We start from the raw sequence: 23501 nt of genomic DNA on the forward strand, positions 1-23501 counted from the left end.
CAGATTGAAGATGGAGCTGTTGACGAGGAAGAAGAGGTGGCCAGGGGCACGCTCTACAATCTTATTATTTTTTTATGCTCGTTCTGACAACAATAAACCGAAGACGTGTCGGTTCTGCGGTCTCTCTGGTCCTTCTGAGACAGGCGTGGGTTTCACGTGCGATAGTTTTTCGATCCAAGAAATGGCGATATCGTCGATGTCGTGGCCGTTATCGGAACGCTGACGTAACTCGAACCATCAAACGTGATCAACAAGATACGAATGACCGGCCGTTGCCCGTGGTGGGCGGTAGCGCGACCGTCGGTACTGTTTGCAAGGCACCGCAGCATAGCTGCTAGATTTAAGATCGTCGCTGTTAGTGATCGCTCGTTCGACAACGCTGCGAAGAAACGCCGAAAGACCAACGTCTGGTGGCTGTTCTTCTGCAGTTCTGCCTGGAACGAAGCCGCCTTCGTACGATCGTCGGCAGCGACGTGTAACAGGGCCTGACCACCCGACGTGAAGGAATCTGAAGGTGAGCGGGGACAAGGTTGTCTTTGGACCTTCTAGCGCACGTCGTTCGAACGGTTTCTTCGAACGACATGACGCGCATTTGCCTTACGCTTGAGAACTTTAAAAAAACGGCAGGGGCTGTTTCCGAATGCTGGATTTGTAGGGTATCTTGCTTATCTCTTTGCGACACGGCGTCCTCGTTTGGAGACGCGACTTACTTTTGCCTTACGCGACTTACGCGACTTCTGTGCACTGTCGCCAAGAAGACCACGAACACTGAGCAAACGTTAAATTAAACATTATTGCTACCAAAAGTTTATTTACGTAATTTCTGGGTAAAATATTTTGCTACACACGATCGCTTTGGTGAAATCGGTACCGTGTTTTGATGTTAGACCTGGGGGCTTTCGGCAGGAATATTGAAATGTTTTTTAAAACTTTTTAGGAATGCGATCGCCGCCAGTAGATAACTATCGCAAGTGATTGGAGTGGGTCGTTGTATTTTTTATGAATAAGTATATCATGAGTGACTGTATAATATTTCGATAATTGTTTGTGTTGTTATTGCAATCAGTCGCTATAAAATAAACTAATTTATCCTAACAATATCACTTGCTTTAAATTGGGTCTCCAGAACATTGGCATCAAATTATGTGAATTTCATGCATTTATGGACAGTCAATCTTCATTCGTGTCGCAAAGGGTTCTTCCTTTTCAGAGCGTGGGAGTGACTGTCCCGCTGAACGAAGTCAGTATTCTGGGGTGTATATTTAACCCGTAGTTCTTAAACCAATACCCACCGCGTTCCCTTAGCGTCTCTGGTGTTGCACTACTAAGCACGGGTGGGGCCCTTGGCTGTATTGCCGGCCACGGCGGCAGCATTTATATAACGAGAAAATGCAAAAGAAGAACATAAGATTTCGTCTTGCTTTAAAAAACGTGCGGGTGTCAAAAATTATCTCGGAGTCCATCACTACGGCGGGCCTCACAATCATGCCATTTTGAAATGTAAAATTCGATAATGTTAGGTGATTCTTTTATAAATAACATATTTCGGTAGCGGCGTCGTACGTGAAAAACCCGGCGCCGACGACCGTACATTATTACGCTAGTAATTAATAAGATAGCAAGGAATGCACGATGAAGCTTCGTGATTTGCCAGGATGGTACCGCGGCTTCATCGACTTTTCACGGTTACTATTTTTTATTCTTATGTAAGTAATCATCCAATCCCATTTCTTGCAGACATGAGCGCGTCTAGCGAGGAACACGCCGATCAAGAAGTACCGTCGACGGCCACTGGTGGTGCGGACGGCGCTTGTGATAGTGTGACGTCATCGGCCACAACCGGGACAGAGTCTTGCACGAAGTCTCCCGCAGTGTCTGCGGCACATTCGAGCGTGAGTCATCCTCCATGCGTTGTCAATGCCTATTCACTGTAATTTAGCTAGTTTGGTGATTTCATTGACTACCGCGAGGTAAGAGTATTAGAAAACTTTATTTTTAGGGTCGCTCTGCTTGTGCGGTCCCAGAGGTGCATCCCTCACTCTAGGTACCCCTTTGCTGCCGCTAACCGATTTGCCCAGTCGCTCCGTCTTAGATGGTCGTCCACGTCCAGGGCTGTGCTGGAAAGAGCGGCTTCCCACAGGGAGGCGTAGGGATTGGGTATTCTAAGTAGGCCGGATGCTTTGGGGCATTCCTACGTGGAATTGTACAAGCTTGGTAGCCCTCCACAGAAAGGACTGGCTTGGAAAAAAAAAAGTGTGGCATGCACTGGGTTGAGCGGATTGTGTTTGCGGTGACGCAGCGTAACCTTTTGCATCTTATAAACGTAAGAACCCTTCCTCTATACGCGACATAAGCAGATAAAATTGTACAAAGCATATAAACGCCAATAAACGAAAATACATTGCGGCTCTAACGTTACCTTCTGAGACCCGGTGTTCACCGATGTGGGCAGCAGTTCTCAGCATCCTTAAACGAGATATGACAGACTGAAAATATCGTGGCGTAATCTGAAGCTGCGTACTGCTGGCGCCATTTGTAAAGCACCTCATTTTGCTGCAAATGTCTATCGAAGGAAACGGTTAGTGTTAAACATCCTGTAGCATCTTAAGTGACACTAAAAAATCTTTTCAATTTTAAGCAGACCACCCCATGAGCACTAATCCGAGGCGAATGTGCAGGTGAGGAACGGCGACGCAACATAAAATCAATGTTGGTGCCGTTGAATGGCTGGCGACTGCTGGTGTGACACCGAGTATAGGGCAGTCAATGGTACCTGTTATCTCTTCACTATCGAGCTCGTATTCTCGAATTGTCTTAGGTAACGGCTACTTCGTTGACCTTCATTGGTGACCCCGCCGACGCCGACATTCACATTTCGCGTTATGTGAGGCATCTAAGGCTTTTGACTTAATAGTAAGAATGCGAGAAACTGAATGGAACAGAGAGGGTCCGTTCGAAACTCATCGTCGTCTTCTCCTCTCAAGAAGCGCCTGTTCTTCATTATAGAACTTCATTTTCTACAGCACTAGTTTATTACCAGTTCCTGGGGCTTTCTTGTTACCTTGAAAATACCATGTAACCATGCAGCAACTGAAATTCGGGCGAGTTTCTAAGTGTCCATACCTGAACAAGGTGCGGAATAGCACAATGACAAAAGAAGGAACAAGAAGACCCGCCTAGCACTCGTCTGGTCTTTTCGTTTTTTAGATGCGAAGTATCTTAAGGCGGTGTTCAATCCGGTGGTGGTGGTGGTGTGCGGCGTGACCACCCTTACTGCGCATGCGCATACCCTCTCCCCTTCCCCCCTCCCCCTCTCCCATTTCCTCCTCTCTACTTCCCCTCTCCCATCCCCCTCTCCACTTCCCCTCCCCCTTTCCACTCTTCCTCTGAAACGCGGGCTAGACAGGCCGAAATTCTCTCCTGCGCAACGCCGCGATGAGCCATTGGATGAGCACCAGCGCATGCGCGTCCCCTCCCCCTCTCCCTCCTCTCCTACGCTGCCCCTCTCGCACGCCTGCCGACCGCGTTCCCCGCTCGCCCTGTGAGAATTAACGGCCAGGCTAGAGGGAAGACAAGACGCGCGTAGCGTTCCTCTTCGCGTTCCACGACGCGAGGTCGGTAGCATGCCCAACGATCGCCAACGGAACGCGATCGTGCAAGTGCTCCGGCTTCGCATCGCTTCATGGTCCCCTTTAGCGGGAGATGGTGTAATTTTTTTCTTGTGTAGTTGTCTTATTGCGCTGCCTCTTCAACCATTTCACCGCCTTGGTGCACGGGTGGCCTCTTTCGCTTTTACCTCGCACTTCGGCTAAGATTAAACTCTGGCGTTTTCTCACGCGCACTCACTAACTCATCTCACCGTCATCAAACTGGTCGTTATGTCTACGTATTTTATGAAGCCGCTACAGAGTGATCACAACATTTTGCACTTCCGCAGAAATAGTCGTACAACGGCTGTTAGTGTGTTAACGTGCACGTAGCATACAAATCTTCCAGCGCTCTCAAAACGTATCTTCGAGACCGTATAAATGAACGCATCGCTCACATCTCCGTTACCAACATGTGGCCCCAGTTGCCTCGTGGAAACACTTGAAACGTCAATCATCGCGCGAAACGCAGAGGTGGATTGTTACCCGACTGCGTAATATAATGACACGGAAGAAACTTCGAGGCAGACTGTAAAGTATGGTCTTCGACTAGTTCTCGTGGAATGCAGGAGGTAAGAACTGCAGCGTACAGGGAGCAAACAGTTTAGCAACTTTGCCAATAGTGTCAGTTAATCATATATGATCTAGGTGTGTCGCCTCCGAATGCCGGAGACACAGCTCGAAATGATTAGTCCAGCGCAAGCTGTTACCCTTCATAGGGTAGGTATAGATGCCTATATTTTCGCGTTATGTGACAAATCAATCAAAGATATTTCTCTGTTAGCTATACTGAGATTCGCCAGACTTCCATGTGATGGAAGTAAAAAATATTTTCTTTCAGCATATTGCAGTGCTTCTATCGCTATACTCTGCTCGACAAATAAAAGAAAATCACGGCTTGCTTTGATAAAACGAGTTTATGAAACCATAGGTGCTACTTACTTTCTCTAGGCCATGCATCAGGATGACCGGAATAAGGCCATAGCCCTTGCTGCGTGTGTGTATGTGAATGTTGCTACTTTCGGTTGCGTTTTATTGTTCCATACTCTACAGCAATGAAGTTATAACGTTTATATTTAAAGCAGTGACCCCCACAATGCAGAGTCCAATTAGTAACAACTTGAGAGTTTAAAACGAACTTGTAAATATTTTGAAGCGTTGGTAGGAGCTTAATTCCACGACTTTTTTTCTAAATATACGAGAACATGGAAAATATAACGGTGCATTCACAGCCGAAAATATAGCAAATTCTTGCATTTCAGAGAAAGCGTTCAAACCAACAGACATCGGCAAGCTAATTAAGAAATCATGGAAATTGAACACAGCCAAATTTCAAGGAACACAAAGTGTACAACTTAGCAATAGAACAAACTATTCACTTTATTGAACTGCACTTATTGAGATATCTAAAGCGGATGATCACAGCAAACCCGCCATCGTAGCTTATCGACTAAGGTCTAGCGCTGCCAGCTTGAGGATGCGGGCTCGAACGCATTGCGACATTAGAAATCTCCATAATAGTTGAATACAGCATTGGAAGTAGTCACAATCACTCCTGTGAACTGGACGGTCAACTTCGATCCCAGTTGCGCACCCGGCTTGCGGCCACACACCTGCTGCAATGACCCGTCGCCGACTCCGCCTTGATTGTAAGTTTTGCCTCTGACTAAATCATTAGCCGAGCATGCCTCGTGATGCGCAGAGCGTCACGTGACCAGATTGCGGCTCTCAATGGCGCGTTACATGCGGCGAGCAAAGGGTCGGACCTCGGGAGCCTCCGCAAGGTTTGCAGCGCGAAAGTTGAATGTGGATACAGTGGGGCAGCGCGATGTGCCGCACAAAGATACACGAAAAAGACGAGGACGAGCAAGCTCCTGTCCCTATGTGTGTCTTCACCTTGCCCTACCTTAACAATATGGAACACCAACAGGTCCAAGTCCCTACCCTTTCATTTATTAACGGCGAAGCTGTTTAGCAAGTCGTTCCTTGTCCGACGAACCAAAAGACTACCGTCATCATAAACGGGTATGTGCCACAGAAAATGGTTAAATCCCACTACTCACCACTGGTCCACTAAAAATGAATAAGGCATCAGTTAGCCCAACAACAAATGGCGGCAAAGCGACGGCGGCGAGCCGAAGACCCCGAGTACGTACAACGAGAGAATACTAGGTTACGGGAAAGGCAACGGCGGCTGCAGGAAGACCCCGAAGCGATGGAAGGCCTACGCCAACGACGACGTGCCCGTAGATCTATGAGAGGCAGGGTGTCGGAACGGAACAAAAACCGAAAACGAAAAACGAAAAAAAACGATATTTTTGACCGAAACGAAAACGTAAACGAAACTTTATATATTATTTCGTTCCGGAGTGAAACCGAAATTTTTTCAATTGTTTTTCGGTTCACGAGAAAACTTCGCAGTTTGGAACAACTGAGCTCATGCAATGTGAGCATATCTCAGGGTACAGTATTAACGCGTACCTCAGGCAGCAATTCGAAAGCAAAGATATGTTGAAATTGTGCGAAAAACGAAAACAGTGGCAACCAGAGATGTTGATACTAGCGCAAGTGGACATTTGCGGGCCTGTCACGCAGGCCAAAGGGGAGAGGGCATTGTCGGCGCCGAAGTTTGTTACAGCGAAGGCTGTTATGAGGTCAGAACAGCTGATTTTGGCACCATAGTTGTCCGCCGCCGCCCGTGTCCGTGACCACTATCGCGTGAAGTAAGAAAAAATAAAATGAGAAACAAATTTATAGGATCGGATGGGATTTTAACCCGCGCCCCCTGCGTGGCAGTCGAGTCTTCCACCACAGTGCCACGCTGGTGCCTATAACTCCTTCGCAAAAATACTCTATACAGGCGTCATGTCGGGCAAGGAATCGTGTTAACATATGTAATACAGCGTGGCAGAAGAGTAAAACGACAACCAGCCATCACACAATGCTAATTCCGCAAAGAGTGTGTGGTTTAATGCTTCCCACCCACTGCAAAGTGCTCAGCCATAATTCATCGTCATCAGCCACAGCACAAAGCGCACATAATGCTTTACAGATGTGTAGCAGCTACCACGATTCTCCGAACAATCACGAAAAATGACATGGTGGGAACTTCGGTACTTCAGAAAAATTACGATGATTTATGGCGTTTATGGCGATGATTAAGAGACTCTACAACGGGCTCTACGAAGTCCGCTCTTCCAACATTCGCTGTGACTGTGCTGCGCATTCCGCGCAGGCCTGGCAATCTTTTTATCAAAACAGCGGTCTCGCACATCATAGAGTGCACTCAGTGACGTGCTGCTTCTGAGATCGTGCTCACTCCCTTGACACAAAGCACTGAGCCCACTAAAAGTCGTGATTGAATTTGGAAAAAATAAATACTATGACTTTGAAGGGTATACTGGTTTGTGCTAGTTAGTAGGAATTCATCGTACAGTTACTTCCGCTCCTCTGAAGAACGCGTTTTACCCTAGTCCCGCTTTCTTAGGAGGAAGGCAAGTAACTACGTCACAAATCAAATGTTTTTTTGATGATTACTTTAGCTTCAAAATTTTCCATTAAAAAAAACGTTACGAACCGTTACGGAACATTTTTTTCCGGAACAGAAACGGAACGCAACTTTTTGCGGTGGAACGAAACTAAAACCGAAACGAAAAACATTTCGTTCCGACACCCTGATGAGAGGTGCGAACGCTTGGTTTCAGCGCGAGTTTGTCTGTGGAGTTTGGACATCCGTGTCGTCTCTGTGACTGTCTGTGGTTTAAGTCGAACCTCACTGCGCTCAGAATCAACGTAGAAACAACCTAGCATCACCTAGCTAAAGCCTAGCAACGACCTAGAAGAAACCTAGAAACAACCTTCATCACCTAGCTAAGGCCAAGAAACAGTCTAGAAGCAACCGGATTAGTCTACAGAATCGTCCAGTTTCGCTGTTTCAAGTATTGTAACTTCGTCTTCACCAACCTAGCAGATGAACGTTAATCATCATCGTGACTGCTCCTCACGAGCTGCCGCTCGCTCGAGGGCACGAAACCATCTTTTTTTCTTCATGTTCCATTAAAGTGTTCGTTCGGACGTGCCGTCTATTCTTCTAAACGACAGTCTGGTTGCCGGCGGACCTTGAGGTCCACCACATGGTGCCGAAACCCGGGATCTTCCGAACGACGCCTCATCGATTCAAGGTGTCGCGTTGCGACCCCTGAGCCTTTGACGAAGAGTTCCCGGCTGCCGACTGACCCATGGAACGGCTACTCCGACGACGAAAGTGCCTGCGCTCGCAACTGGATGGCATCGTCCAAGAAGTGGAAGGCCTCCTACGAGAACAAGAGCTGTCATCGTCACAGGTCAGCGTTTCAATTGACCGAATCAACGCGATCTACGCACAGATAACGAAGATTGATGAAAGCCTAATAGACGAGACGCCTGACGAGCTGATCGAGGCAGAGATCACAGACGCGAGCAAATATGGCGACAAGATTGTCACATCGACGGCAAAGCTTCGCTTTGCGATTCTGAACAACCAGTCGCCTCAAGCCTCGCGCCCGACGACGAGCCAAGCTTCCGTCAGTTTCAGGTCGAGACTGCCGCAACTAGAACTGCAGAAATTCGACGGCAACCGACAAAAATGGCATGGATTTTGGATGCAGTTCTCGACGGCAGTGCACAACAACGACGACCTCAGCGCTGCCGAGAAATTCAACTACTTGAGCACGGTTGTCACTGGAACTGCCGCTGCAGCCATTTCCGGACTCCAGGCAACGGGGGAGTGCTATGAAGACGCGATAGATATCCTCAAGAAACGCTTCGGGGATGAGAGGATTATCGTTCAGGAACATCTTCGAAGCCTCTTAGATCTCAGGCCAGTCTTGTCGTCTTCTAGCACCACCGAACTTCGAGACCTCTACGACGAAGTGCAAGTACATGTCAGGAGTCTCAAAGCGCTTGGAACAAGCCCCAATACATACTGCTCCATGCTACGGGAGATTCTCTTGCGAGTCCTACCATCCGACTTGGTGCTCAAGTATCATGAACTTCACAAGCCGACGACAACTGCGGTATCAACGATGCAAGCGCAAAGGGACCCACAGGACAGGACGACAGAAATCGAGAAAGAGCTGCAAGATCTTCTGGAGTTCCTCCAACATCAGCTTCATTGCAGAGAAACTCTGGCGGCGTGTGCGTCCCCAAGACCTGAAATCCCTCAACCAACTGGAGAGATGCCGCGACGAGTAAGGCATCGTACTACGTCGTCAGCAGCGTCTCTGCAAAGTGTGCTGGGGAAGCCTGATCCATGTCTATTTTGTAAGTCGACGAAGCATCGTGCCGAAGTCTGCGACGACGAAACGAATTTGGCGGTCAAGAAGCAGATTCTCGCCAAGGCCGGGCGATGCTTTCGTTGTCTCAAGCAAGGTCACATGGCAAGAGACTGCAGGGGACGACAAAAATGCTACAGATGCTCTCGACGACATGCAACATCCATGTGTGACCCGGACTTCTGGAAGAAGGCAAACGAGGCTTCTGCGACAGCAGTCAATCTCCTCTCGGAACAAGCGAGCCCTGTTATATTATTACAGTCCTTGACAGCCAAGATAGCAGGCACGATGTCTTCAAGGTACTACAGGGTACTCTTCGATGGAGGGAGTCAGCGGAGCTTCATCACCATCGAAGCATCTCGCCAACTTGGCTGCCAGCTGTTGCAAGAAGAAACGGTAACAGTTGGAGTTTTCGGAGGTCACAAGACGCAGAAAACAATGAGAAAAGTCCGTGTCAGCATTTTCGAAGAGGCTACGAAGGAACCGATTATAATCGACGCTTTAGAAGTAGAGGACATCTGTAGCGAGCACATCCCAATTCCAGGCGAACAAGTTATAAAGAAAATGGAAGAGAGTGGAATGGATACACGAGCACTTTCTCTAGAGGGAGACAACGGAAATTCCGTTGCGCTACTAATAGGCTCCGACTACTACTGGAATTTTGTGACTGGTGACGTGAGAAGCGTGTGCAACAGATGGAAAGATCTAAAGGCTGTGCAGACTAAACTAGGATGGACTGTGCTAGGGCCAATTCCTTTGCGAAGCAACAGCACTCACTGTTCTACAGTCATTGTACTCCAGACATGCGTAGAAGAGGACTGTGCTTCTGACGCTCTAACAGATAATTGGTATTCAGAAAGTTTACATGGTGGAGCTGATGAAAAAACTGTGTTGGACAACAAACTGAGGACACATCGAGCATTGAACAAGAAAGACCTTCGTCGGGAACCGGGTGGAGAAAATCCACAAGACAACGCAGCCTTCGTGCGGCGCTTCCACCGAGGCAAAGAAAATCCGAGAGACAGAAAAGAGACATATCAGCAGAGAAGCTACAGCAAAGAGGACCGCGGTGGCAGGAATCAAAATGGATCGGGGATTCTTCAAGTTGGCCAGAAGACTCTGGTCAAGACATGCAAGCAGAAGTTCCAGAATGTGCCGCCACGACGTTTTCTCATGCTGTCAGCACGAAAAAACCATTGAAACGAATAATTGAGATGGAGTGGTTCAGTTCTCGTATGAATGCTCTACGAAGCACTTCGTGCTTAATGAGATGCAAGAGAAAGCTGACAAGAGAGCCGACTTCATCACATGGACTTTTGACTGAACTGAAGAGTGAATGCTACCAGGTACATCTCCGACTAAGGACATCTCGTCGACAACCTGACGTGCCTTCAAGAAAGAAAGCCCATTCATATGATGACCCAGGTTAAGTTCATCTCTCAAGGGCAGACAAGTGTGTGTAAAGGGTGTGCTCCTGTTCTATTCGTCTGCCGGGCGAAGCCATAGTCAACCGCCCTGTTCAAATGCTCTACCCACTGGAAGTCGAGTGACGCCATCTGTTGGGCGCGGGAAGATGTTGTAACTTCGTCTTCACCAACCTAGCAGATGAACGTTAATCATCATCGTGACTGCTCCTCACGAGCTGCCGCTCGCTCGAGGGCACGAAACCATCTTTTTTTCTTCATGTTCCATTAAAGTGTTCGTTCGGACGTGCCGTCTATTCTTCTAAACGACAGTCTGGTTGCCGGCGGACCTTGAGGTCCACCACATCAAGCATTGCGCGGCTTAGTGCAAGCTTCGCTGATTTTTTTAAATTTACGAATACATACAGGTACGATCCACGTAGGAGTATTATGTGAGGCGGACTAGCCAAAATGTTTAGCAAGAACACAAAATAAATTCAAGAATCAGGTGTTACCCGATGGCAATATACAGGGTGGTGGTGGTGGTGGTGATGTTGCAGCAGGGGTGCCCCAGCTATCTCTAACCAGTTTAAAAATATGTCGATTCGCCGTGGCCGAATGTATGTTGACGAATATTTCATAGAGTAAGTCCACTATTTTTGTTTTCCGATCAATTACGTAATTAGGCATTTTCAATTAACTAACTTTTGACGCAACGAAGCTTGGTACGATACTCTAATGAGAAAGTTGTGGATCGGTTTGCAAAACGTCCGATTACGCAGTTTTTACCTTTATATATTCTAGGTATTGGTGTTTTTCTGCTTTCTACAGATGCCCGCGAAATACAAAAAAAGAGAAACCACGTGACATGCCCGCTTGCACGCCCATGCGCGCCGTGATAGCAGTGCTCTCTAACGTTCAGCGTGCAAGCGACCATAGCATTTGGCCGGGTGTACTGCCTCGACAGGGCAGCGACGATGGTGGTGGCTGTGCGATGACGCATGTTTTGCTAGCGACAACACAAGCGATAACCGCTGCGTCTGCTTATCGCTGTCATGAATCGTCGTGAGGGAAGCATATCGTTTTACGCGAAGCATTAGGACCACTGCGATCCCGGCGCGCAAGCGGGCATCTAACGCGGTGTTTTTTTTTTCTCGCGGGCATCTGCAGTAAGCAGAAAAATGGCAATACCTAATAGATATAACGTTAAAAACTGTCTAATCGAACGTTTTGCAAACCGATCTCCAGCTTTCTAATTGGATTTTTTTAGACAGCTTCGTTGCTTCATTAGTTAGTTAATCAAAAGTGCCTGATTAGGCAATTATTAGAAATATAGTGTGACTTACTCCATGAAATAGTCTAACATACATTTGGTCACTTCGCCATAGTGCGTCGACATATTTAAACCTCTAGCTAGAGATAGCTAGGGCACATTGTATAAGACATGTGGTACAACATAGGCGTAGCATTTTAATAATAAAATATTCAATGTGCAATGTACCCATTTCAATGAGCTTACATTATACTATTATTTAAAGGGACACTAAAGAGAAACAATGAATTGGTTTAGATCGATAAAGTGTGCTCGGAGAACTCTTGTGTAGTTTATTTCACCACCATAGGTTTATTATTAGAGGAGAAAACAAAGTTCAAAGTTTCATTTTTAAATTTCGCGCCGAACATTGTAATTCGTGACGTAAAAGGTTTCAAAGAGCATTTCACGTATTTTGGCGCCACTGGCTCGACGAAATTTCCACAAACTCTTTATGTCAAGTCTCTGGCCCCCTCAGTGGACAATGTACTTCGATTTAACCGATTAGGAACTACGTAGGCCCAAGCAGGCGCCGTCAAAAATATGTGACGTCACGGCAAATGGTGCGGGAATTCCAAGGTGGCGTCGCCACCTGTATTTTCTTTTTGCGCGTTTTCTCGCTTATTAAGCGTCTTCTCGCAGCAAGCGTGGTGTTTTTGGTATCGTGGAAGACTACTTTACTAATGCGAGAAAAATCGCTCTGCTCTTTAGTGTCCCTTTAATGTATAAATACGAGTGATCGTTTGGTTAACAAAAACAGTCATAGACGGTTAGCATCGTTGTCCACTCTTATATCATTGTCCCTTGTAGAACATGGACGACGATGGAAGACAGTGTCAGATGCTGTTCAACACATGCGCTTTAAACATAAGATTATGCACAGTCAACTACCTCAATCAGCCACCCTGGTAAGTAAAGCATGCTACTCATGTACACTCCTTCACGCAGCGTGGATCGACGAGGTCTTGGACCAGAGGGAGGACACGGCGGACGCGGCCGCACCGAAGGAAGCGGGCTACCAGCAGCAGCGCGGAGGACGCGGGTGCCACACTCCCAGATCTGGAAAAGCCACAGAAGCAAGAACGCCGTGATGACGCACCGACAAGCAACCGCGTCAGCATCGTGCAGAGGGCTCTGTCAGGTAGGAGCTTGTCTGGTCTTCAAAAAAAAAAAAACTAAACAACTTATCTGAACAGTCAAGAGTTGTACATTCGCAGGTATACTACGTAAGAAATCCGTCTGTCTGTCTGTCTGTCTGTCTGTCTGTCTGTCTGTCTGTCTGTCTGTCTGTCTGTCTGTCTGTCTGTCTGTCTATCTATCTATCTATCTATCTATCTATCTATCTATCTATCTATCTATCTATCTATCTATCTATCTATCTATCTATCTATCTATCTATCTATCTATCTATCTATCTATCTATCTATCTATCTATCTATCTATCTATCTATCTATCTATCTATCTATCTATCTATCTATCTACTAGCTACTATCTATCTATCTATCTATCTATCTATCTATCTATCTTATCTATCTATCTATCTATCTATCTAGCTATCTATCTATCTATCTATCTTATCTATCTATCTATTCTATCCTATCTATCTATCTATCTATCTATCTATCTATCTATCTATCATCTATCTATCTACTATCTATCTATCTATCTATCTATCTATCTATCTATCTGTCTGTCTGTCTGTGTCTGTTCTGTCTGTCTGTCTGTCTGTCTGTCTGTCTGTCTGTCTGTCTGTCTGTCTGTCTGTCTGTCTGTCTTAACCAGTGGACAAAGGGGACGTTTTCTTGCTCACGGATGCTAGCATAACGAAGTCGCGTTTGCTTTTGCTGCGTAGGCGGCGTAGTTGCTGAGCGAACATACAAAATGGCCGCTACTACCTATTGTAATTTTCAGTTATAAAGTAAGAAAGTCTAGCCTTTAGGAAGCCTATCGTATTGTTTACTGTACTTAGGCTACGCAATGCGCTGTGTGGACAGTCTTGCGATATTGTTTGGGCAATGTGACACGTTCCCAGAAGTATCTTTCACGATCTGGTGACACGCTCTTCCTTTGTTTCGTAAGTAGCTCCCTATCATAGGACGCTGCCTGCCATCCTTCTCGGCTATTCATTTATGTATATGCTCCTTGTATTCTGTGACTTTATACAGGGTATTTCTGCGAACTCGGGAGAAGTTTGCCAAAGCTGCAAGCCTTTTACGAAAGTGCAGACACTTAGTACTTTTTGTTGTCCTCTCGAAAAAGTCGAGTTATTTTTAATGCGATGTCATTTGATTACAGTAATTAATCAGCCAACTTTTACTGTTTCCTTACACACAATATATTTAATGAAGTTGTAGATCCGGCCTAATATTTGTGGTACAAATATTACCTTTCTGTTATAATAACAACTGGGATTTATATTCTGCCGGGTGTTGTAAGAAAATGCTCGTAATTAAAGAAATGCCGCATGGCTAGGCACATGTGCAGAATGACATTACCCTTCACAAGCATGCTACCGACAAATGATAATTGCTAATTGCCTAACACCAGTTCACAACATATTCTGAGTTGTGAAACAGTGCTGCGAACAATGCTAATGTTGAGTGCATTCCGTAATTAACGATCCCTCTGCTTCGTATGAATTTATCTCACCAAACCACTTCAGTCACTGATAAGTGCAAGCACTGAGGGGCGAGAGGGACCCTCGACGACATAATGTGAGAGCGCGGTAGCTTGCAAGGAGATAAAGCTTATATAAATGATAAAAAAGGCCTGGGAAGCCCTGATGCGGAGCGAGGACCCTGCTTCACAGCAACAAGCCATCCGCCTGGCGAAGGTGCCAGCCCCTTCACCGAGTCCTGTGTGCCAGGGACGGGGAGTAGGGGGCCTCCTTATCTGGTGGAACAATGAAATTATCGCCATCATCATCATCATCGTCAAGCGCTGGAAATACACGCGTTTGTCCAACGTGAACTATGCACTGTTTACTCTCAGAGCCCGACTCGTTGACGCCAGTGGAAGTCGATCGACTTGTGCGCGTAGTCTTCTGGAAAGCCATCCATGACGACGACACTGCTGGGCCGGCGGCGAGGTTCTGCGCCAGCGTCATCACGGTGAGCCATTAGCATTCAAGGATGCACCTTACACTTATTTTAAAACGAAACTCTTTGTTAATTCCCATGCAAGAACATCTGCGTAACCAGTCGTTAGGTGTGTAGCGACACCGCCATCACAACTACCATAACAATTCGTATCCGTCAATAGACCGGTGATCTGCACCGTATCTCTTGTCTTCAGGATAAATGAGAGCTGAGCTACTTGGCAAGTATTCCTCCTAAAAGACAGTCCATGCAAAGACGGACTCAAGAAAGAAGTCAAGACATCACAAACGCCGCCGCAAGCGTCTTGTCCTCATCCTGAATGGAGTGTCATAAGCAGTCTTTGTATGGGCTTACTTCCCAATAACTTTAACCTTAACCGTCACTCACTCCCCTCAGCATGTCTCTCACTCAAAACTCGCCTCGGCTAAATTGAAAAATTGTCAGGTCTGCTAGAATATCTATGGCAGAGAAAAACTCGCAGGGTCCTTTATGCAATCAACTAAGACGACTCGAAGGCGAAAGCCACCTTCTTCTTCTCAGTCGATCTATTTATCTTGCGCCGCCACCCTCCGGAAGCTTTCTGCACATTCCATGGTTTTAACTGCCTGCAGGATCAGAGGCTTTGCAAGTTTTCTGCACCTGACATCTTTTTGCACTGCCCCCGGGATCGGTCCTCCTTTGACAAAGCGACGATGCTATGTGATGGCATCAACACGTGACGTCAGTCATAATAACGTCTAATTAAGTCACAAATTTTGGTGATCTGTGACGTCATTACGGCGTCCTGTGGTGACGTCATCCCGTGATGATGATTTTTTGCATCACTCGTGTGGACGCAGCGGACGGGGGAAGCCGACGCCGCCGACGCCACCGACGGTCACTTTCTGCGTTTGATGAGGCATCTAAGGCTTTCGCCTTAATAACCGAATAAGGGCGGATGTGTGCACAGGGGCATCGGTGAGCCTACAAGTTTTTTTGCGGGTGGCTTTGGAGTCCGTCGAATTGAAAAGAATTCTCTTTATCGAGGCACCCGTCCTTTTTTCGTCAGTATCCCAGCCGCTGTTTTCAGCCGCTGTGGTCGAATCTCTTCCTGAAAGTACTTTCAGTCAAAGTTTGGAGGTCATCACGCAAGACCGTTAAGTTCTAAACCCTTGAGCGATCCATGAAAAGATATGACGAATAAGTATTCCAGTTGCTTAGAATAAATGAATCTAATATGAAATGAACACATCCTAACCTGCTGTTCAGTGTTTGCACCATCACGTCGGCTCTACAGTTCCTGAGAGAGCAGGATGGAGAAAATGAAGACGGGGAGTCATGACTTAAAAGGACTTCTTGAGTGCCTAGTTCATGCACAATGATAAAATGTTACTGAGCGCAAGAAAAGACGCGACACACAAGGAATCTGCACTAGGGACGAGCGCTACTTTCAGCTGTTTCACTTCGCTCTCCTCTCTTCCATGTCTTAAAAAAAAAAGACAGGGAAGTCGCCGGAAAACTACGTGGTGCTTACGAAGGGGACAAGGGCTATGGAAAGGTCAAAGAAGAGCCTATAAAGGCACCTGAAGGCTGTTATTACAACGTTGATGTGCGACTGACACACAACGCCATCAAATGCGCATCGCAGTGCTCCAAATTTGAGCCACAATATCGCGTACCCTTATCTGTTCTGTCTTATTGTCATGCTATTTACAATTTTCATTGTATTGCAATAGCAATTATATGGACAGTCTCGGCTGGGTTTTGCCGCCGCCGTCATGCACCGTATATGTATAATGATGTGTATATATATATATATATATATATATATATATATATATATATATATATATATATATATATATATGTCCCAAAGAAAAATAATTCAGAAAAATGCTTCCGAAGCGCGGAATCGAACCAGCGACCTATCGCTCCGCAGCGCGTGGCGCTAACCACTACACCACAAAACGCAGATCCTTCAGGTAGCTAACGGCGAGCGTTATATACACACCCTTTACCGCTGGCAAGACTCAGAGACGGCACGCACTTATAAGCGTTTCTTCATTACCAGCGAGATGGCGCGAGGAGCGCAACGGGCGCATTTAAAAGTCGTCTGCCAGCTCGCTCGCTTCTTATAATATTTGCGCAGGGAGACCCTTGCCCTCGCGCGGTAGTTGCTGCCGGGGGGTAGATATTTTTGCAGCGTAGCAGCGCGTCCATCACGGGCCGCTTTTCTTGCCATCGCATTGATTGCTTTGCCCTTGCGGAGAAACTGTGACTTTTTATGTAGCCAGTTACATTACACTTAATGAGCTTCTCGAATTCCTCAACACTTAAACAACCTCCATTAGTTTTATCTCCATATGCCCACCAACTAATGTGTTCGCACGGTCTTTTTTGTCACCATCTTCTAGGAACATTTGTATAATGCGTTTAATTCATGATCGGTATTGATGCTTCTTAGTTTTTCATATGTGCGTATAACCTGCATTGTTGCCGTGTATGATCACTCTAGTGCGAACGTGTGCAATCTGTCTAACTTGGGATAGTTATTGTGATAATTTTGCTATGTGTCATGGTCACCACCACCTCTGCCTGATGTAAATATAGGACTGAGGGATTAGTGGAGGCTTAGTCCAGCGGTTAGTAGCATTTTTGTGAGCCCTTCCGTCAATATAGTACTGTATTGGTGGAACTCAGTGAATAAAGTTTATTACGAGCTCCGGCTGGTTTGTGGGCCAGGCTAGACCACACAAATATATGCTAGGAGACGTTTTTTCCCTTTAGCGTTCCTGGATAGGCCATTGCTAGTCTTCGACCTCCAAGCTGCGTCACATTAACATAGTGTCATTTTTGAAATTTTATTTACGTATCCAAAGTTTACCATTATTTACAATCAATTACTACATGTCGATTAATTTACGTATCTGTGCTTTTATTGCCAATGCATAATGCCACAGGCTGAGCTGGACGGGATGTTCATCGATCGGCTGTTGTGGGCCTGCCGCGACTGGTTCAAGCAGCGCGACGTCCCGTTGCGGAGATCCGCCGCTAAGGCGCCAGCGGTACCGCTGATGGAGCATGATGCCGGTCACCAACTGACTGCCTTCGTGAGCTTCATGGCCACGCTTCTGTCGGCCATCCCCGGAAGCGGAACGGCTGCATCGGTGGGCTCGTGCCACTCCGGACACATCTTCTGTCTCGCGGCGCTTCTGTGCGACTCCTGCAAGCTTGTCCTGCGCTCGCCTGACCTGGACTGGCAAACGAAGGTATGTCACCACCATCATCATCATCAGCCGGACTACGCCCTCTGCAGGGCAAAGGTCTCTGCCATGTATGGCACATTAACCCGGTTCTGTGCTTGCTGCAGGCACGTTATCAGAGCTAACTTCTGATCCCCACAGTTAAGTCGATGCCTCCCATTCACGCACTCGCTTTCTATTGGAATCACGTCTGTTTCTCTTATTGACCAGCGGCTGTCTTGTTTTCGCGACACATGCCCTGTGTATACGCATTTGTTCTTGACTTCTACTAAGGTGTCATGGACACCCGTTTGTTCGCTGACCCGCTCTGCTTTGTTCTGGTTTTAAAGGTATACATCCCTCAAGAACTCTTACGGCACTTTCGCTCAACGTTACTATACTAAGTTCAGTTGTCAAACTCTCCGCGGTCGCCATACATCGCGGGTGTCCCGTGCCTTGGCTTGAGGCGGGAGAGCTGCAAGCAGCTCCACGCGAGTGCAGCTGTTATATTGGCGGGCACGCTCGGGTCCTCCGATTTCGCAACTTACAATAGCAACTGGTCCTTTAACCTATGAAACTTTTAATATTTTCATGGCCTTGTGTTTAGCGGATTGATAGAAAAACTTTACCGGGTTATGAAAAACACCGCTGCGCTTTCCCGGAGGGCGCTTTTGAAGTGTGTTTTCACGAGCTCGAGCAGCCTTGGCCCTCCGCTGCACTGTATACTGAGCTGTTGTCAGGCATTTAGTAAAGAAGCGTGGTGAACATTCCCGTTACATCCCCACCGAGACGTCAAGGTCTCTTTCAAAGTTAAGTTGCATTTGCATTTCAGTTAGACTGCAATGTAAGTATTCAGCAGCAGGGGCGTAGCCAGGGATGGCGGGTTCAAGCCCTGTGGTGTCTCATGTGCCTTCTTTTGTCCGTGTCTTTGGCCTGCGCTACCATCAATTATCATGCAAGCCCTCACTACCCGTAAATTTTCCATTTCACTTGTGTATGTATACACGCACACACGCACATACATGAAGTATGGTTAACTCCCCCCTCCCCCCCCCAAAAAATTGTGGTTACGTTACTGCTCAGCAGTAACAGGCTAGGAAACGCGCTACTTCTTTGTCAGGGTCGAGTTAACAGTACTTTTAAGGAAAGTGCCAACTATTCGTGTCAGCCCCACCATTTTAAATGAGTGAAGAAACCCTGACGTAGCAATCAGTGGGCCATTTGGTGTACATATTTTGAAGTACCATGAATAAATTCAAGGCAGCGCTCTCGGCAGTTTATTTCGGGATGAAAAGCAAAGCAGGCAGCATTACTTTCTTTCATTAGAGCACCGCATTCACAAGTGCGACGTATAAAGGGATGAACAAGTGTGAGTGCAACACAGGGGTGAACATAACCCCGCTTTGTCCCGTTGGAGTCGAGAAGTCAAGAAAACCATCAAATTTATCAGGTGACTTGTTGAAGACTCGTTCAGTTTAATCTCGTCGAGCAGAAGTGTTCCGCACGTCTGCACACCGGGCTTGCGCGTTTAGGAGGCATGGAGTGCTTGAAGAGCAGCTGCACTGTAGCCATGAATATTCGCAAGGTACGCCTGATACCATCTGATTGAGTAGGCTGCTCGTGGTAATTGGGATAAGCGTCATGCTGCGCAGCAAGCCATATATGTTTCAAGACTTGCAATGTGAAGTAGCAGGCAGTTAAGCTCCAACATCTTTGTGCATCGCATTCCTTGTGAGCTTTTGTCTTGCCCCAGAGAAGTTTCAAAATCCAGCTCCTCTATGGGTGGCAGCGATCTATGAACTGCACTGAATCCTTAGCTGATAACTGCTCTTTCAACTTCATAATGTTCTCCGAAGAAGACAATCTTGCTGCTGCTGCCCTCATCGCCTTCCTTTCGAAAAATTTCATTTTATTTTGCATCAGCGCTTGTTGTCACTTCTCACTTGACGCATCTCTTTGGATGCGTTTTTCCTGAGTGCGACAGAACGCGCAAGTAGCCTGTGAGGAAATAAATTTGCATTGACATGTGCAACAGCTGCGTCTATGAGCCCCTTCGCCTTCACAAACTAAAATAATTGTCAACTGTGATTAGTAGTTATTGGAGGTCGTCAATAGGGGCGACGCTGCCATTGAAGCAAGCCTTTGCCGCGCACGCTTACTGCAGTCAGCTTTTTGTCTCTTACGAAGACGCACTTTTCTGTTGTACAACTCTGCTAGCTCGGCTGACAGAAAAATGCGATGAGGAAACCACTGCCGTGTCCAAGCGTAATCCCCCGCAACGAAAGTGTCGGATCGCGACACGCTTTGTGTCACTCAGTGTGAGCTCTTCAATTCCAGCAGAAAGGATGCGTCTGAATCGAGCTCAATGTTAGGCTTGTTCTACCCACTATCCTGCTCTCGGAGGCCGCAGACAAGCTGTCTCCGGAATGCTCTCTTTTTTCCGCTTCTGGGGCGGCTTCAATAGGTAAGAAGGTAGGTTTGGAAAAAAAAACCCTGGGATCGCACCTTCAACAAGGCTTCATTTTTCACGCGCTGTTCGAGGAACCGTTCCGTTGATGACATTTGCGTAGTTTTGAGGGCATTTTCGTCGTGAAAATAGATGCTACAAACTTTAGACTTCCTTCAGAGCTTTTTGTCGGCATGCGGAAGGAACCTGTTCTATGTGTAGCGAAGCGTCTCGTCACTGGGAGCAGAGAAGAAATGTCGGGCTGACTTGTTGGTATCCGTCGCATAACCACTTGTGTGTACCCAGGAACACAACACATCGGCATCGGTCACTTGCTTACCGCGGTCAGCACTGTGCGGCTACACTACGAGGATCGCAAAACCGACAATGCAGGTAAACACTCATGTAGACACAACGCGAAACCACGCGCACAGCCGCGTGCAGAGTGCAGCGCCGCCCCGACCACGCCGTGCTGACCGAGCAAGAAGGAACAGCGGCGCCATGAGATCTGAGAATCGGTGGCGGGTCTAGGCAGCCACGGTAGTTTGAACACTGAACCTATTCTAGTAATATTGGCTTCCCTCTTACCTTCATCAGCCATTGTTGAGCGACTCCACCTTCGAGGTTTCCGATGCACCCTGCCACCGTAGAGCTCGGAGGCCCTTGCGTGGGTTCCGTCGCACCCGTCGCACCCACTCCTGCTACGTGCTATGCCAAGCTGATTAGTGGTGCCATTGCACAGGTAGAGTCGGCCACAAATTAATACGGACCGCGCGAGCGCGCGACGAAATTGCCGTCTGCGCCGTTGGCAAGCTGTCTGGTGTCGAATGCATTGCTCTGATGATTGAGCAACCAGAGCTGTGCTCTCTACAGCAGACGGCTCGTCTTAGAGTCCGTCGTAAACTCTTAGCGCGCCAAGACAGTTACAGTCGCGAAGTACCCGCTAAGCCATAATTCATCCCCATCTTGCGTTGTAACAAATTACCCAGTACGCGTCTGTAAGGTAGTGTGTGCACCTACGTATTTGCAGATTTTATAGATGTTGTGGCTGATGATGAGTTATGGCTGAGCCCATTGTGTTGGGTCGCAAGCTCTAAACCATACGCTCGTTACGCAACGACATGGTGAGACTCCTGGTGCTATTGTGTGCTTCTGCCACGCAATATTGCATCTGTTAACTGGACTTCTCGCCCGATAGGACGCCTGTATAAGGTCTTTTCTCCAAGTAGTTTCATGCACTGGCGCTGGTCTGTGCAGAATGTTTGACTTGTGGATGTGCTACGTGTTGCGTGCAGGCCTAGCGTTCCTAACAGCGGAGCTGCGTAAAGCCGAAGTAAATCCTCGGTACCCGCCGTCTGCACTTTCTAGCCCAGCTGCGAGAGCCAAGCCTGACGAGAGGGAGAGAGCTTTGGTATAACTAAGTGGGTGAGAGGGAAGCCTAGTGTAGCGAGTGGAGCCTGGTAGAGAAAGGGTAGCGACCTGAAGGTGAAGCTGGGTAGAGAGGAGAAGAGCAACGGTGAGGATATATGGCGGCAGCGGAACTGGTAATGTGTAGAGGAGGAGAGAACAGGAGCGACATTGGCTTTGCCGTTGAAAGAATTCGGCCAATGGTAGGGGGGGGGGGAGTGATTATTAATAATAAAAAAAAACAGGAAGTGAAGAAAAAAATGAGAGCCCCGTCTGTCTATCTCAAGGATGACACCTCAGCAGTAGCTCTCAGGGAGAAGGGATAAGGAGGGATTAAAAGAGTAATAGGAAAGAGTAGAAGTGGGGGGATCCGGTCAGCGGAGTTCATGGACGGGGCACGATGAGCCGGCGCACGAGGACATCGCGGAAAGGCGGGCCTTAATCGGTGAGAGATGCTCGGCTTGGCTGACGTGGGAACCGTCACGGCACGACGATCGGCCAGAGGCACGGACATCACAGAGAGTCGAAACTCAATCCGAGAGAGGTGTACGGCGTAGCGGACGACGCAACCGTTCGTAGCGGCACAACGATCGGCGAGAGGCGGAGAAGACTCGGCATCGCGGACGACGCAACCACCACGCATGAAATCCACGGAGCGCATGCCCCCCAATGGTAGCGCGCGCTCGAGCACAGGTGGTGCTGGTGAGAGAGAAGGAAGGGTGTTTCGAGCGTTGGCGAACTGATGCCACCAGCTGCGCTGTTTAATCAGCCATCGCGACGTTAGGCAAGCTGAAGCTGCCCATATTTTTCGGTGTTTTTTTAGTCGGACTACTACAGACTTGAACGATGACCTTTAGGATATGATTACCTCAAAGCTTTAAAAATGTCACTGCAGGTCGAGTGCCTCCACAGTGCGCTGACGACGGCCGGCGAAGCTGCCGAGCGAGGTGCCCCCACCCGCATGGTGGCGCTAGTGGCCTGCTTGCGGGATGCGTTCCTGTCGCCAGATGCCTCCGAGGAAAATCGCCTGACCCTACTCGAACTTGTAGAGCTGCGCGCTTCAGCGTGGAAGCTATCACTCGAGCAGCAACTCCACTACACTAGGCTCAGTGACGGTGCCGCAGAGGAGTGTGACGATGTTCAAAACTCGTTACCCCTGCCATGCCGCGTCGCCGAATGAAACTGCTTGGCAGTGAGCATTCGCAGACGAAAGTCCTGTCTGAAGGTTTTCCACCACGCAGAATGGCTATATCTTCTTTCTTTCTTTTTTTGAATAAACTAAAAGCTCTTTGGCATTGCCGCCCATGGCTTTTGCGATGTCTTTAATTTGTTTATATTGACAAGTTAATTGCAGAGTCCCTCACCTCAGTGCGATAGCAGGAAGAAGACAGGAGGGAACAATTAATCGATAAGTATGGCTTTGAGTCTACAAATACCAGAAGAGAATGGTAGTGCAATGCGCTGAAGTAAATGAACTTCGTGGAATGAACACCGCCTTGAGAAAGAATATAAACAGGAAGTGGACGTGGAAAGCTCTTAAGGATAAGCCATAGGACGTAGCCACTTGGTATAAGTCTTCCGTGGTATAAGTACAGTGACGTATTTGAACTGAGCTGTTTTTAAATGTTTTTCCTGCTTATCCTACTGTAGTCCT

At 47.5% G+C, this 23501-nt stretch overlaps 1 protein-coding gene across 1 annotated transcript; it reads left to right on the top strand.

Moving 5' to 3' along the window:
- Window positions 1-292: 292 nt before the first annotated feature.
- On the top strand, window positions 293-23176 carry LOC119405359 (MIF4G domain-containing protein B). The gene is made up of 6 exons (XM_037672198.2): window positions 293-514; window positions 1738-1892; window positions 12623-12815; window positions 14667-14785; window positions 17713-18021; window positions 22743-23176. The coding sequence occupies exons 2-6, from the start codon at window positions 1740-1742 to the stop codon at window positions 23025-23027; spliced, it is 1059 nt and encodes a 352-aa protein (XP_037528126.1). The 5' UTR covers window positions 293-514; window positions 1738-1739; the 3' UTR covers window positions 23028-23176.
- Window positions 23177-23501: the final 325 nt, after the last annotated feature.

Source organism: Rhipicephalus sanguineus, chromosome 9 (genome assembly GCF_013339695.2).
Source record: "Rhipicephalus sanguineus isolate Rsan-2018 chromosome 9, BIME_Rsan_1.4, whole genome shotgun sequence".
Classification (NCBI taxonomy): Eukaryota; Metazoa; Arthropoda; class Arachnida; order Ixodida; family Ixodidae; genus Rhipicephalus; species Rhipicephalus sanguineus.